General features: G+C 39.9%; 2 protein-coding genes across 5 annotated transcripts in view; one reads left to right on the top strand and one right to left on the bottom strand.

Annotated features, from left to right (window-relative positions):
- Positions 1–353: 353 nt before the first annotated feature.
- On the bottom strand, positions 354–1,418 carry Sbds (SBDS ribosome maturation factor). The gene has a single exon (XM_067157668.2). The coding sequence runs from the start codon at positions 1,340–1,342 to the stop codon at positions 584–586; it is 759 nt and encodes a 252-aa protein (XP_067013769.1). The 5' UTR covers positions 1,343–1,418; the 3' UTR covers positions 354–583.
- A 2,673-nt stretch (positions 1,419–4,091) lies between these two features.
- The window catches only part of SelR (methionine sulfoxide reductase SelR), a 60,187-nt gene continuing 49,642 nt past the window's right edge, over positions 4,092–14,636 (top strand). For 2 of the 4 annotated variants that reach the window (XM_067158189.2, XM_067158187.2), the window contains exons 1-2: positions 4,092–4,555; positions 6,704–6,876. In XM_067158189.2, coding sequence (XP_067014290.1) covers positions 4,458–4,555; positions 6,704–6,876 — 271 coding nt within the window. In that variant the 5' untranslated portion in view covers positions 4,092–4,457. Of the gene's footprint in view, positions 4,556–6,703; positions 6,877–9,083; positions 9,159–14,636 lie in introns of all 4 variants that reach the window. The other 2 variants (XM_067158188.2, XM_068230378.1) reach the window with 2 other exon arrangements.

The raw sequence follows: 14,636 nt of genomic DNA, 5'->3' as shown, positions 1-14,636 counted from the left end.
AAATTTGGTATGACTTAAGTTAACCAATGCCAAACCTTTTCAGGGAAAGAAATATTTTCATATTTAGTGCCCATTTTACATGTATTCTGCCCTAGTTAATGTTTCAGCGTGTTCAAAATTTGACAAGTCTTGAAACAAATACTTTCTTAGACATGAACCTACAAAATGAGCCTTGAAACATACACGTTTCATGTCCTGATGCCCTTAAATATCTCTGGTGAAGACTGGGAGCTCTGGGTGTACACTAGTGGTGCGATATATGGCGATGCGAAGTACAGGCTAGGTTACAGAAGTATAGATTTCTACACAAGTCACAAGCAGCACAATATAGAGAATGAAGGACCATATACAAATTTATCAGTGAACACTTACTGTATTTTCTTCAGAAACGACATTTAAAAGATTGTGCCCATATAGGCTACATTGAATAGCTTAACTTCCCACAGGGGACTAAACAAGGTATTTAACTTTCTGTAAAATAAAATATATGAATTTGTTGTAATGTAGTCACAAGTTACAAGAATGTAGGCAACACAAACACTAGACTTCAACTGCCTTATTCCACAAACTATGTGGGTTACAATTATTCCAACAATTCTTCTCCTTCCATAACTTCCTTAAGGCTGAGTAACTCCAACAAGCCATGCCCTTTGGTTTCAGACCTAACAAGTTCGTCCACTTCACGGTAATGTCCTGGATCGATCAAACACACAATACTCAGTTCACCTCCATTCCAGTTTTCAGTCTCTGTGCTTGTAGCTAGCTTTACTATCTTTTCCCTCAACTTCCTTGCCTCCTTACCAGACGAAATTACTTTAATCCGCATCTGGGCTCGCTCAAGGGGAATCTTCTCTCTCAGCATTGGAATGACATCCAAGGCTTGTTGTTTGGCATTCCTGTTAGGTTTAACAGAGAAATGCACATCCTTCATAGCTTTTTCAATCATAGAAACAGGATAAGGTCGTTTCGTTTCCGGATTAACACATTTATCAGCGACAGTAGTAGCAATGTCTTTGAAGAGAGAGTCGAGTTGTGAAGCCCTCTCTTTATCGGACACTTGAAGTTCACCCTTAGCCAAGATTTCCTTGGCGATTTCTGTCACGTCGTCCTTACCAAAGGCTTTTATAAGATCTTCCTTCTTTGCCACCTGCCCTTTCGACACGTTCGTAAATACGGTGTGAGTCTGAAGAACTTCATCGATGTCTTTCTCTACGTTATTTCTCCATGACAGAACTTTATTCCTATAACATGCAATCTCAAACCTTTTCCCGCCTTTCTTCACTCGCACTACTGCGACATTTGTAAGACGAATTTGATTCGTAGGTGTAAATATCTTCGACATTTTTACACATGAGTTTCACACACTATCAAATGTTAACTTACACACACACAAAAACTTGACAATTTGCGCAGTGTGGTGTAATCACCGCCGTCTCGATCCTCCTATACTGCCTGCTCTATGCGAGCCTTTTTGCGACTACGCTGCGACAACATTTCTCCGCTAGATGGCAGACATAGACGCACAATGTTCTAAACTTATTCTAATGACGACAGCCTACAAAACACTATGCAGTATGGTAATATGTTCACCGAAGCTCGTAAATTACATCAATAATATTAAATATCGGCAATATTACATGTATGAAGTCGCAGTTGGCCTCTTCATGCACAATTTAAAGATTTGCCTGGACGAAGGCTTGGCGTGGTACCGAACTTTTTGTGTTCTTGCCAACGCAATATCAAATAACAGAGGTCTTACGAACTTGGTTAGGATAATATCACTAACAGTTTGCTGATGTTATTTGACTTCACACTGTAACAAAACACATTCTGAAAGTTTTTTTTTTTTTTGGTTGCTATTTGTTTTACGTCGCACCGACACGGACAGGTATTACGGCGATGATGGGATAGAAAAAGCCTAGGAATTGGAAGGAAGCGGCCGTGGCCTTAATTAAGGTACAGCCCGAGCATTTGCCTGGTGTGAAAATGGGGTACCACGAAAAACCATCATCAGGGCTGCTAACAGTGGGGTTCGAACGCACTATCTCCCGGATGAAAACCCACAGCTGCGCGCTCCTAACCGCACGGCCAACTCACCCGGTATTCTGAAAGGGAAGACGTTGCAAGTCCTCGTATTACGCTCGTACGTTTGAAGGACTTCGACAATAGAGCACAGCAGCTTAAACGAACTCCTGCAAATGCTTCACCAGAGCAACAAAATAAGGTTTCGGGTATCGAATTCCTCCTCTGTCCTGATGCATAATCAGTTCCATTTAGCGGTGTCGAAGCTCTAGGCAGTGAGATGTTGCTGACACAAATGTCACAATTCATCCTCTCTTCAACAACACGAACCTAGTACCGGCAAATTAGGATTCGATTTCCTGTTTTTAGTTTGATTGGAATATTATCGTTTGGATATCTGAGGTTGCCCAAAACGTCTAAACATGAATACGTTTGTTTTGTGATTGTCCGTCACAATTCTTATCACAAGGAATCCACTATCCTCCACGGCTTTAATCACTTTCTGAAAAAAATCCGCAGCCTGTTCTGTCATTCGACCGGGTCAGGAATGGAATGAATGAAGCCCCATCTAGCAGCGAGGATAGGAATTGTGCCGGCTACCGAATCCTGTCGCACTCCTCCGGGGAAATGATTAATGAATGACGGATGAAATGAAATGATATTCGAGAGTGTTCCTGGAATGAAATATGACAGGAAAAACCGGAGTATCCGGAGAAAAGCCTGTCCAGCACAAATCTCACATGGAGTGATCGGGTTTGAACCACAGAACCCATCTGTGAGAGGCCGGCGCGCTGCCGCCTGAGCCGCTGAGGCTCCATCACCTTCCGAAATAAGGTGTAAAGGCACAGATACGAGCGTAATCTGAAGATATCCAATTACTTCCTTTATTAGGTCCTTGCCTGGATAAAGCCGACAGCCGCTTTTCTCTTAATTCCCTTCTAGACGGTATTTCATTGAGTCTTATCTTTTCTGGCTGCGAACCACCTTGCCGAGATTGGCAAAATGGTACTCAACAATTGAATATTTCGGGGAAAGAATCTGAAGTTTTAGTTCTGCGAAAAACATACCTTGCACAAACGGAAAGAAACAAGTACCAACACCTTAAAATCACTTTTGAAATGTCTATAAGCATAACCTGATTAATTCATTTAACAGTTCTATACAAAGTATCTCTTGTACGAACGGAAGTGACCAGACACGTTTACTTATTGTACGAAATAACCCAGGTTTTCACACACATTCATGCACCAATAACACAGTACTACACCCACACTGATAGCGAAGATTGTGCGTCTACTGCTGCAGTCTTACGGCGACTTCGAGAAATATTGGTAGTCGCGCCTTCCTGTGTTAAACTAGTGGCATAGAACAGGCAGTATAGGAGGATCGAGACGGCGGTGGGTGTAATATTTCTCGTTCAGCGCTTGCCGGTTCGCATTGTTCTTTTGCCACTATCACCAACCTTAGGATATAAAAATATAAAATATCCTTCCAGGCAAAGTTACAGCGTTACAGCAAATACAGTACTGTATTTGGTTCCAGCATGGTTCCAGGTTCCTACTTTTTAATAGCAGGAAAGTACATGCTGTGAGAGAGAAACCCTTTCTCTACAATAATAATAATAATAATAATATTATGATAAGTGCGCACAAATATGCAATATACCTAATATATAGTGTCCAGACAGAAAAAAAAAATCGTGACAAGATTCAAGAGTGAAAATGTTTATTCATTTTATTCGCCAATATAACACAATTCAAGATTACGGTAATTTTGCTGTTTTTAACCAACCATCACTGAACTTTTAACGAGGTTAGCAGTGATAACATTAACGTTATCAACATGTGGCGTCGCTCAAGACCACGGGAGACGTCATATATGATCCTGCTTTCACCTGTATCCTCAATAACAACTGGGTTTGCACACTGGACAGGAAGCCACAATAATACTTGACTATTATCTGTTAGTGTTCTGTGCTATTCTACAGTATATAACACATGCGGTGCATTTTCATTTAGCCGAGAAAGTGTAGTGTGGAACTGACGTGCATGAAAGATGGGGGAGTTTCTTCGTGCAAACGGGATATTTTGATTCGTAAATCAGTTGATAACTATTCGGGATAATACACAGGAAAACACATGCATGACAGCAAAAGGTCTGTTTTGTATCATCACAGAAAACTGAAGAAAACTTTTTCTTTTTCTTCGTCATGTTTGAGGTTGGCCAAGCATAAACAACGTGAAGCAGCTGTCATAGTGACGTCATCAGTCTAAATTGAACGAACGACATACGAAAACAGCCGAAGGCTGCTGCGGTCCAAATAAGGCGAACTTTGAAGAATGCGGTGCTGTCTGATCACAGACCAAAACTGAATGGAATTCATGTTTACATTTTAGATCCAGCGTGTCCAGTACTTGACACAAGGACTAGAAGATATGGCTGGAACTGAAAAGCAGACATTTTCTAAAGAAGAACTGAAAAAACGTCTCACTCCAATCCAATACCATGTAACGCAAGAAAAGGGCACTGAAAGGTAAGAAAAAAATATCACAGTAATTTAATGCAGATTAAAAGCTTCAGTTGGTGGCATTGCCAAAAGTTCCATAATTGAAACTCTTGGTGGTAATTTAGGTTATATTTATTGAGATTAAGAAGATGGTTTCGTTTTAATAATAATAATGATCTTGATTGCAGCTAGTGGCCATACGTTTAAAGAACGATTATATTTCATTGACATAGTTGTGTCATAGTTTCTTGTCCGAATACCTATACAGCTCCTAGTACGATATCTTTCACATGCTTGCTCTCATTGTTTCCACACTCAGTCAGAATCCGGATTGTGGAATCCTACCTGTTTTACACACTTTATGGTGTAACTCATGTACAGCAAACCTGATGCCCATGTCGTAAGTCGTATCTTGTTCATGTCCAGTCTGGAGTTGCCATTGCATCTGTCGTGGAAAAAGTGTCCCATATTTTAGCCCTCTTTGTATGAATCTCCTATGGTAGTTCGATTATACAGATGGAGAATGCCAACTCCCAGATCAACTCAGGAACGTTTGTTTGCTGTAGGAGCGACGACATAGTTCGGCTACAGCTGCAGCAGTTTTGATGTGTCATTTGGTTTCAATTTTGGATGTGGTGTCGGACTTCATCAATGTTTTAGACTTTGGTTTTAAATTGAGACATACCAGATTGTTTTCTTTATTATTGGGTGTATGCGAGCATATGTTTTCCAATTGGATCGTGGCTAAAGATGACCCAATGTATGTGGGGTCGAAACTAGTAGGCTACCAGTTATATAGGACACTAAAGTAAGCTAATGGTATTGAATAAGTGGACCCTTCTCTACCCTTTGAAAGTTCCTTATAGCTCGCTGTAGATGGCAGGAGGAACTGGAGTTTTACATCTTCAACTAGCAATGCCTCTTTCGCTAGAACATAGACCTTAAAAATTAAATAATTGAAAAAGAGGTTGAACCTCTTTTTCAATTATTTAATTTTTAACGTTAATACTTTCAATACAGAACAATGAAATTTTTATCTTTAAATAAGAACATAGACCTGTCGGGATAGCGTATGTTTTCAGAGTGCTCAAAACTGCTTTAAGGAATCTTGCCTTCAGATTTTCAAGTTCTTGTACAGATTTGCCATTTTGAGAGGTACTCCCATATTAATTCCATGCCATATGTGGCTGTCAGCAACAATTTCACTTCAAACAGTCTCATAATGATAGGTGCAGAAGGTGTTTAATGTCACTGATGGATCTCCGGCTGCTACAATTCTCTCTCTCTCAGATGGCTTGAGAAAATTGATCCTTACATGGAAAATGATTCCATGGCATGTATTTGTATTAGTTACTAATTTTCACCTTTTGTCCCTTACAGAGGATGAAGTCATTCTCATCTCTGCAAATTTTTCTCCCTTTCTTAAGACTACCAGTTCTGTCTTGTTGGTATTTAAATCTTTTTCATTTTTCTCTGCCTGTTAGTAATTAAGTCAATTGCACCCTGTAGTTCGTTTTTACTGTTTGAAGCTGGTGCCATGTCATCTGCATATGGCTTTCCTTTCTGGGTGAGCTCTTTGATACAGGTCTTATGGCGACGATGGGATAGGACAGGTCTTGGAGTGGGAAGGAAGCGGCCGTGGACTTAACCAAGGTATAGCGCCAGCATTTGCTTGGTGTGAAAATGGGAAACCACGGAAAACCATATTCAGGGCTGCTGATGGTGGGGCTTGAACCTACTATCTCCTGGATGCAAGCTCACAGCTGCGCGCCCCTAACCGCATGGCCAACTCGCCCGGTTCTACTAGTCTTGTCAACCATGTATAGCCAATGAAGTCCTGCAATTTCTCCAGTAACTCTGATCTGTTTACCATGTTGAAGACTTTTGAGTAGTCATTGAAGATTATGTACCATGAGTATTTCATTTTGAATTATGTTAATGGCAACAGATGCCTCTTAGAGCTTAGACTATGACAGTTCAAAATAACTTAAAATCTAATGTATGGATCAAGAATGTTAACTAATATGTCCATTCTTTTGAAAAAATTTAAGCTTCGTTTTGATGGTTCAGAAACAAACAGACTTACCTAAGAAAGAGAATATTGTGTATTGCTGCTTGGCCTAAAGTTTATATTAAATGATGATATAAAAGTAATTGAACCTTTGCACATTTCAGAGCATTCACTGGCAAGTACAACAAAATGAAGGAATCAGGAACATATTCATGCATCGTGTGTGGAGAAGACCTCTTTTCTTCAGAAACAAAATTTGATTCAGGGTGTGGCTGGCCTGCATTCAATAATGTTCTTGATCAGGGGAAGGTGAAACTCACAAAGGATACTTCGCATGGTATGTTTGATTATGCACGTGTGTCTATTTTTTATAACTACGTATAAATGTTCATGCTGTTAAACTACAATGAATCTTGGTCTTTAAACTGGTCGTAGTCCTTTGGCAGTCCTCGATGATAAGGCAGACCATGCTATCCCAGGCCATGACAAATGTTTTTAATTTTTCTAGTACTCATAACATTAACATACTGGCATCTAGCCTTCTGAAAAACAAAACATGGTAGTAATTCCAATAGTTTTATACACTACAAAAATAAACACAAAATGTAAAGACAGCAGGACACAGAACTGAATAAAACATGTCACTAAGTATACAAATTTATGAAACTAGCCAATTGTTGCATACTTATAACATGTTGATAGTGTTCTAAGAAACTTATGAATTGTACAGTGTAAATAGCAAAGTGAATATTGTCATCCACAACACCAAATTGTACAATTTTTTTTGTATGTATGAAGGGCGTACTGTATTGTTGTACACTTCATTTTTTCCAACCCAAATGAAGTACATTACACATCAGTTGTTATGTCCACCTTCTCTACATAATCTCCTTGTAACTCTGTGCACTTTTGCCATTGATGTGTCAGTCTCTCCAGAACTTCCTGAAACCATTCTTTCAGAGTGCTGCTTACCCATGCCTTGACAGCTGTGTCCAGTTCTGTAAAATCCACAAAATGGCAACAACGCAGAGGTTTCTTCATGTTCCCGAATTGATTATCTGATTTTATTTTAATTTTATTCTTTTAGCATTTCAGTAACACTATCAGGTTTTTGGTGTTGATGGGATAGGAACCGACATGGACTAGGAAGGAGGCAGCTACGGCATTGAAGCACATTTGCCTGGTGTGAAAATGAGAAATCACAGAAAACCATTTTCAGGGCTGTGGATGCCATGCAAACCTACTGGCACATAGCTTACTGACTTGGTCGTTTGGAACAAAATACTCCTAAAATTTACTCAAAATTTCATCTGTCCCTGGATTGTTGGCTGATATCTGGTCAGCTAAACACAGTTCAGGTGAGTGACTCTTTTCAGAGTGTTTAAAATACAGCTGCTCTCGTAGATTTACTGACTGGGGAGACAATTTTTTCTCACACTTTCATTTCTGAAGGTCATTATCCTGGTTCGGTATATCCACTAACATGTGAAATTGTGCTTTCTTAAATATATATATATATATATATATATATATGGGTTGGGGAAGTAAGGGAATGTTACGCTGTTATGTTATTGATATTATTTTTGCAAACTTATTTGACTGGTCTACTAGCGACGTTGATAGTCCGAAATATGCGTGTACCATACCATTCTGTATCATTCCTTTGTAGTTGGAGTGTGGGCTTTTGTAAGCCATATGATTTGGAGTGTTTATAATATTTTGGAGTTGATGTTTGAGTATGATTGGCACAGTTCAGTCCTATTAGGTTTCCTTTTTCCAATGATATCAAATACAGTTTAAAACATTTTACACCTTGTAACTTCTGCTCTAATTGTGTTAATTCTACCACATTGATACTACACTGACATGCCAAAAATCATAGGATAGCTGTATTTAAAGGTAATAATACATGTAACAAGCTTTTAACAGCTTCATTTTTTAAAATAAAAACCTGTATTAACTATAAAATCAAGTTAGTAATTATTTAAGAACAACTTATGTTATATTTAAGCGATCCATGTATTCGATACATATATAATATAATGAATGTAAATTAAAACCTCTAACCTGGTTTCCAGTCATTGAGCGGGTCAGCAATGTAATGAATGAATCATATATAGTACGATGGGGTCGCCATTCCCAAAGTTATATAAATGTTGATTCCCATAGGGAACCTGAAATATTTATCCCGAATGAGTAAATTTATAATATCAGTATAAATGGTCCATTGTTGGACATTATAAATTTTCCAGCTAACTCATTCCTGTTTGCCAGCATTTTGCCCTAGTGTGCTAAGTTGGGCTCATCAGTTGGTACCTAGCACACCTACCAATACGCATGGCTAGTGCATGCCGTGGAGGCCTCTGCGTAGGCGACTTGGAGCCACCGGCAGACTTTGTCTCATTACCAAGATTTGATTGCCTGCCTGTCCATCAGATGATATAGATGTTGATTCCCATAGGGAACCTGAAATATTTATCCTGAATGAGTAAATTTATAATACCAGTTTAGTTGGTCTGTTATTGGACATTATAAATTTTCCAGCTAACTCCTTCCTGTTTGCCAGCGTTTCGTCCCAGTTGAGATCTCATCCACGTTCAATACAAGAGGTACCAGCAGGTGAGTGCAGCGTTCTTTAACATCAGTGGGGTATGGGAGGAGAAGACCTACCAGAGTGCCCTCATTAACACCACGGTACTGGGCGTGATGTTGCTAATTGGACCCCAGAGGACTGGCGACATGTTAGCTGGTCCAGTGAGTCATTGCTCCAGTTGCTTTGAGCTGATGGTAGAGTTCAGATATGGTGCAGGCCCCATCAAGCTATGGACCCCAGTTGTCATACATGCTGATGGTAACTCCATAACATTGTGCGGCGTGTTCACGTGGCATGTGCTGGATCCGCTGATCCACCTGAACGGTTATGTTGAATTGTTTGGTGACGACTTGCAACCCGTCATGGACTTCACGTACTTCACAACGAGATATTCCAGGAGGATAATGCATCGTGCCATCAGGCCCAAATTGTCAAAAATTGGTTCCGAAGCTTTCTAGAAGTTTCAACGGTTGCTGTAGCCACCTCATTCGCCTGGTATAAACCCTATTGAGCATTTATGGGACATGGCAGTGAGACTGATTCACACCCAAGACACTGCACCTACAAATGGCAGGACGCTATGGGTAGGTGCCCAAGCGGCATGGGTCAGAATCCCTCCACGGGTGTTTCTTCCACTTATGGAATCAGTGCCACGAGTTGCTGCAATTGGCCGAGCTAGAGGGGAGCCTACACGATACTAGACGCCTATCCCATGACTTTCGGCATGTCAGTGTATTATGTCAGGTGTAAGATTCACTTTTCATTGACGCATATAACGTGGGTCGGAATTTACATAGAAGTCAGTATGGGGTAAATTAAAGAAATTGTCACATTTTTGATCCTTGCATAACCTTGTCCCAAGAGTTACACTGCAATCAATGTGGTGGCGTCATCTGATGCTCAGAGGGAGCTTTCTAGTGATACCTCACACGTGGGCCAGTTTGGATTGCCAAATTACAGATGCAAAATAATCCAACTTCAGAATTTGGACCCCTCCCTTGTGCTATTCTTTTCAAATTCGAACCAATTTGATATGGCTATGTAAGGTGTCAAACGCTCTATCTTAACCTCCTTCGTAACTTACATCTTTTGGTTTCAGACTTATTAATCATGTGCCTCAAAACGCCACTTTTTCCCTTTCTTTTTTTTTTTTTTTTTAAATTATAGTTTCCCAACCCGTGTATTTAAGCGAGGCACCGGGCGAGTTAGGCGTGCGGTTAGAGCCGTGCAGCTGTGAGCTTGTATCCGGGAGATAGTGGGTTCGATCCCCACTGTTCGCAGCCCTGAAGATGGTTTTCCGTGGTTTCCCATTTTCACACCAGGTAAATGCTCGGGCTGTACCTTAATTAAGGCCACGGGTGCTTCCTTCCCACTCCTAGCACTTTCCTCCTATCCCATCGTCGCCGTAAGACGGTGCGACGTAAAGCAAATAGCAAAATAAAATTTTAGTGAGGCACCCTGAGTGATGTCCCACATTTCCAAACAAATTATATGTCAACCATTCAAACCCGATTTTAAGTTCCAGAGCTATAAGCCGGAATATGAGCACATGATTTTGTTACACTAAGGTTCAACTGTATAGACGTGACAGCACAAAACTCTTTCGTCTAATATGATACGCTTATTGGACGTTGAAGACTAGTTCAGAAGTAATCTGTGTAACTGCCTGTGGATCATACAGTGTTTCTAACCGACTGACATTTTAGAATATGCAGGAACATTGATTCCAATTTCAAGTTCCTATCCTATAATAAAATATAAATTGATCTTTGAGTGTTACGTCGTTGTTGTCTCCTGTGTCTGTATTTTAATACTGTGCTGTATCTTACCGAGTGTCTTTACAAGTTCTGCTTTCTTTAGCTTGTTATAATATTGTTGACATTTTTTCTGAGTTTTATTGGGAAAGAAACATTTGATAACTGGGTGTTGTTACGAGGGCTATTTTTAATTAAGGACCCGTTATTCATATCTCTAAAAGTTCCTCGTGTTCATTCTTTTGCACATGCACGCTAACTGCCAGGATCTCTCGCTTACAAACGCACACTTGTTGCCAACTTGGTGCTGTGTAGTTATTTTGTAGTGTGCAAAGGGACTCATTAAGACGATTGAGCGACCCGCCGCATATGAGATGTCAGTTTTCTGGTTATTGACAGCAAGGAATGTGCCACCTGTAGAAATGCATTGCCAGATCTGTGAGCTATGAGTGAAGGAGGCATCTGTAAGTGGGTAAGGTTATTCAAAGAAAGTTGCGAGAATGTTCGTGATGACCCACAGTGTGATTGGCCATCTCTGATCAGCAATGATATTGTACATGAAGTTGTTGTTATTATTATTATTGTTGTTGTTACTATTATTATTATTATTATTATTATTATTATTATTATTATTTATTTATTTTCCTTAGGGGTGCTAGATGGAGAAAGGGCAAGCCCCACCTTTTGACGCTACCCTTTGTGCAAACAGACAGTTCATAATATCCCTTTTGTCACTTCACTTTCCACATGTTTCAAGGTCAGTTCTCTACAAAATTGTATTAGAAAAGTTGGGCTACAGACAGTTGTGCAGTCAGCGAGTTGCAGAGATGCTGACCCAGGAACGCAATGAAGAAATTGCTAGTGTGTGCTGTTTTTTGACCAGGTACCACAAGGAAGGTGATGCATTATTGGGCACATGAGACGTGGGTGTCCCACATGACCACTGAATCCCAACAGCAATCAAGAGAGTGGTGACCCTCATGATCTCCAACAAAACTGAAATTCAAGCAGACTTCTCAGCTTGCAAGATTATGGTGAGGACAGAGGTGGACTTCATGCTGCCAGAGAGCTGTGCATTGTGTGACCATGCGCTGTCTGCTGGAGTGGTGGTGTTTCACGACATTGCGAGACCTCACTCTGTAACTTGAACTGGAACTCACATTGAATCATTTGGTTTGCAGCAGTTCGATCACACTACCGTCTCTCCCTTCATCTGAAAAGGTTCCTTGCCGGCAGGCACTCCTCACTAATAATGGTTCAAATATGGTTCTCATCCATGACAAAGGGTTACAAAAACTTAGTTGACACATTTTTGAACAAAAATAAAGACTATGTGGGGAAGTAGCTAATATGTGTTAAAACATAAATTGTCCAAAAATATTAAGTAAGTTAGTTTTTATTTTGTTCCAGAACGGTCCTCACTTAAAATGGCCCTCGTGTTTCTTAACCACCTTGTATGATGGGAAATGTTTGGTACTACATGGTATGAAATTGAATGATATCATGTTCATGTTAAAACTGGATTGCACTTTTGTAATGAAAGTGGGGGTGGGGATAGAACCATGTGATAAAGCTGTCACTTCATCCTTTGAGCAGTCAATTTTTAAGTTGTGACTGGCCAGCAGTAGTGACCTTAATTCTTTTGCATGAAATTTAAAAAAATGGAAATGATTATCATTTTATTTGGTAATTTTTAATTATCTGTTGTAACTCAACTCAGGTGTCCCTGAGGACTCAATTTTCTCACCTCATATGTCACGACTATAGCCCTGATTTCCATGCACTATCAAATCTCAAAATATGCATGCGTTTATCCACTATCATTTGGCAAAACATGCACTATAAACTGGAAAATGTGCACACTCAAAATTCAGTTCCTTTTGAAACATTATACAACAACTAATTATTCCAAATTGTCTTGATTTAAGCTCAACCGTTTATCTGTTAGCACATTCTTAAGCACAGAAAGTGATCTTTATATGTCACAAGAAGTTACAAGTACATACTTAATGAAGAAAGGTAAAATTGTACGGCTTTTGCATTTTCACCACAATACATCTTTTATAAGCTTGACGAATTCAAAATCAGGATTTGAACGGACCACTTTGTTCAGCTTATCTCTAGCTGCTGCAGCTACTTCCCTGTGAAATGATTGCAGATGAAGTCTTCAATAACTGCTAAAGATTGAAGCTGTGATAACAAAGACGTTTTGTTGGGTAAGAAATTCCAGGACAACAACGGAAGATGGTTCAATGCAAAAGCAAGATTTGTAAGCTGCTATCTCAATAACGCGGTGCCACAGAAGTGTAATACAAGTTTTGTTTTGTTCGTCTCACATAGACGTAAAAATGAGCCGTCAATGAGTAATGCACAATTTATGGTTCAGTTCATAGCAATGTACAACTGTAAAACTGGGTCACCTTATTCCTGAGAATTAAAGATCGACGTGGGGCCTTCAGGCCTACGTCAATGTTTACTCAAGCAAGAGATAAGAAAGTGTTTGGTTAATTGGATTATAGGACCTCTACCGTATGTACTTTTGGTTGTCACATAGGATGCCAGGAATACATTTTCTCCGTCTGGAAAAATTCTGCAAACTAACATTCGGAAAAGGCACTATTATGCAGGTTAACATTGTATATGCACCAAAGTCAGAAGAAAAGTCATATTATGCAATATCAAACATCCAAATATTCCCTGTTAAGTCCAAAATCTTCAAAATATGCATTATGCATGAATTTTCTCCTAAAAAGGCCAAAACATGCAAACATGCACGGAAAAAGAACGCCTATTTGGAATTGTAAAACCATAAAACGATTATTTGGAAAGTTTGTGAAATGTAACCAGCTTATTTAAAAACATGCATTTACATTGAAATCCAGGCTCTAGTCATCTCACAAACACAGATACTATAGTTCGTGTCTCACATCTGCGAAATGAACTGGTGAAATATTTATCAGCAGTGTGGCGTAGGGATAGCAAGCTTACGTCTTATCCAGAGGCCCTGATTTTAATTGTTAGGTTACCTGGAACTGAGGGCTGGTTCAAGGTTTATTCAGTCTGGGAGCTATCCGATGATGACAGAGTGACCCCGCACTAGAAAGCCAAGAATAATGGCCGAAAGGATTTGTTGCACTGACCACATGTCACCGTCTAATATGCAGGCCTTCAGCCTGTGCAGCAGTTGCTTCGTTGGCCAAGGCCTGTCAAAGCTGTAGCACCAGGGTGTTTGTTTTGTTTTTGTAACAATCAGCCGGCCGATAACACTGAGATGGCAGGTACCTTTGTTGACTTCTTTTTACCACGTATTGAGTTTCCAGGATTGTACGTTGGTGAGATCCATTCTGACTATGGCCAATGAAAAACCTCTGGTGCATATAAGCCATTATAGCTCTGACGGCTGATGACCCAGCCAGATGGCCTACGGATATTGGCGCAGTCGCAGAAACAAAACAGAAGTTCCAGACCAAAACAGAATTATTATTACTAGCTGATGTACCCATGCTTCGCTATGGAATTCTAAATTTTATACAGAATTCTAGTTTAGGTAGTGTAAACGTTGTGAGCAAGATTGTATTAAGTTGCATAGCTCTTAAAGTGCCCTAGAAGCACGGCGGGCAAGTCACCAACGTCTTTTCTCATATGAAGACTGGGTTAGGGAATTTTCATTTTAATGGTAGGCCAGCTTGCCTACCGTCAGTCACAATCAGGTTGGGGAGTTTTCATTATAATGGCAGACACTCATTTTCC

The sequence above is a fragment of the Anabrus simplex genome, chromosome 14 (genome assembly GCF_040414725.1).
Source record: "Anabrus simplex isolate iqAnaSimp1 chromosome 14, ASM4041472v1, whole genome shotgun sequence".
Classification (NCBI taxonomy): Eukaryota; Metazoa; Arthropoda; class Insecta; order Orthoptera; family Tettigoniidae; genus Anabrus; species Anabrus simplex.
This window is presented reverse-complemented; position numbering and strand designations above follow the sequence as displayed.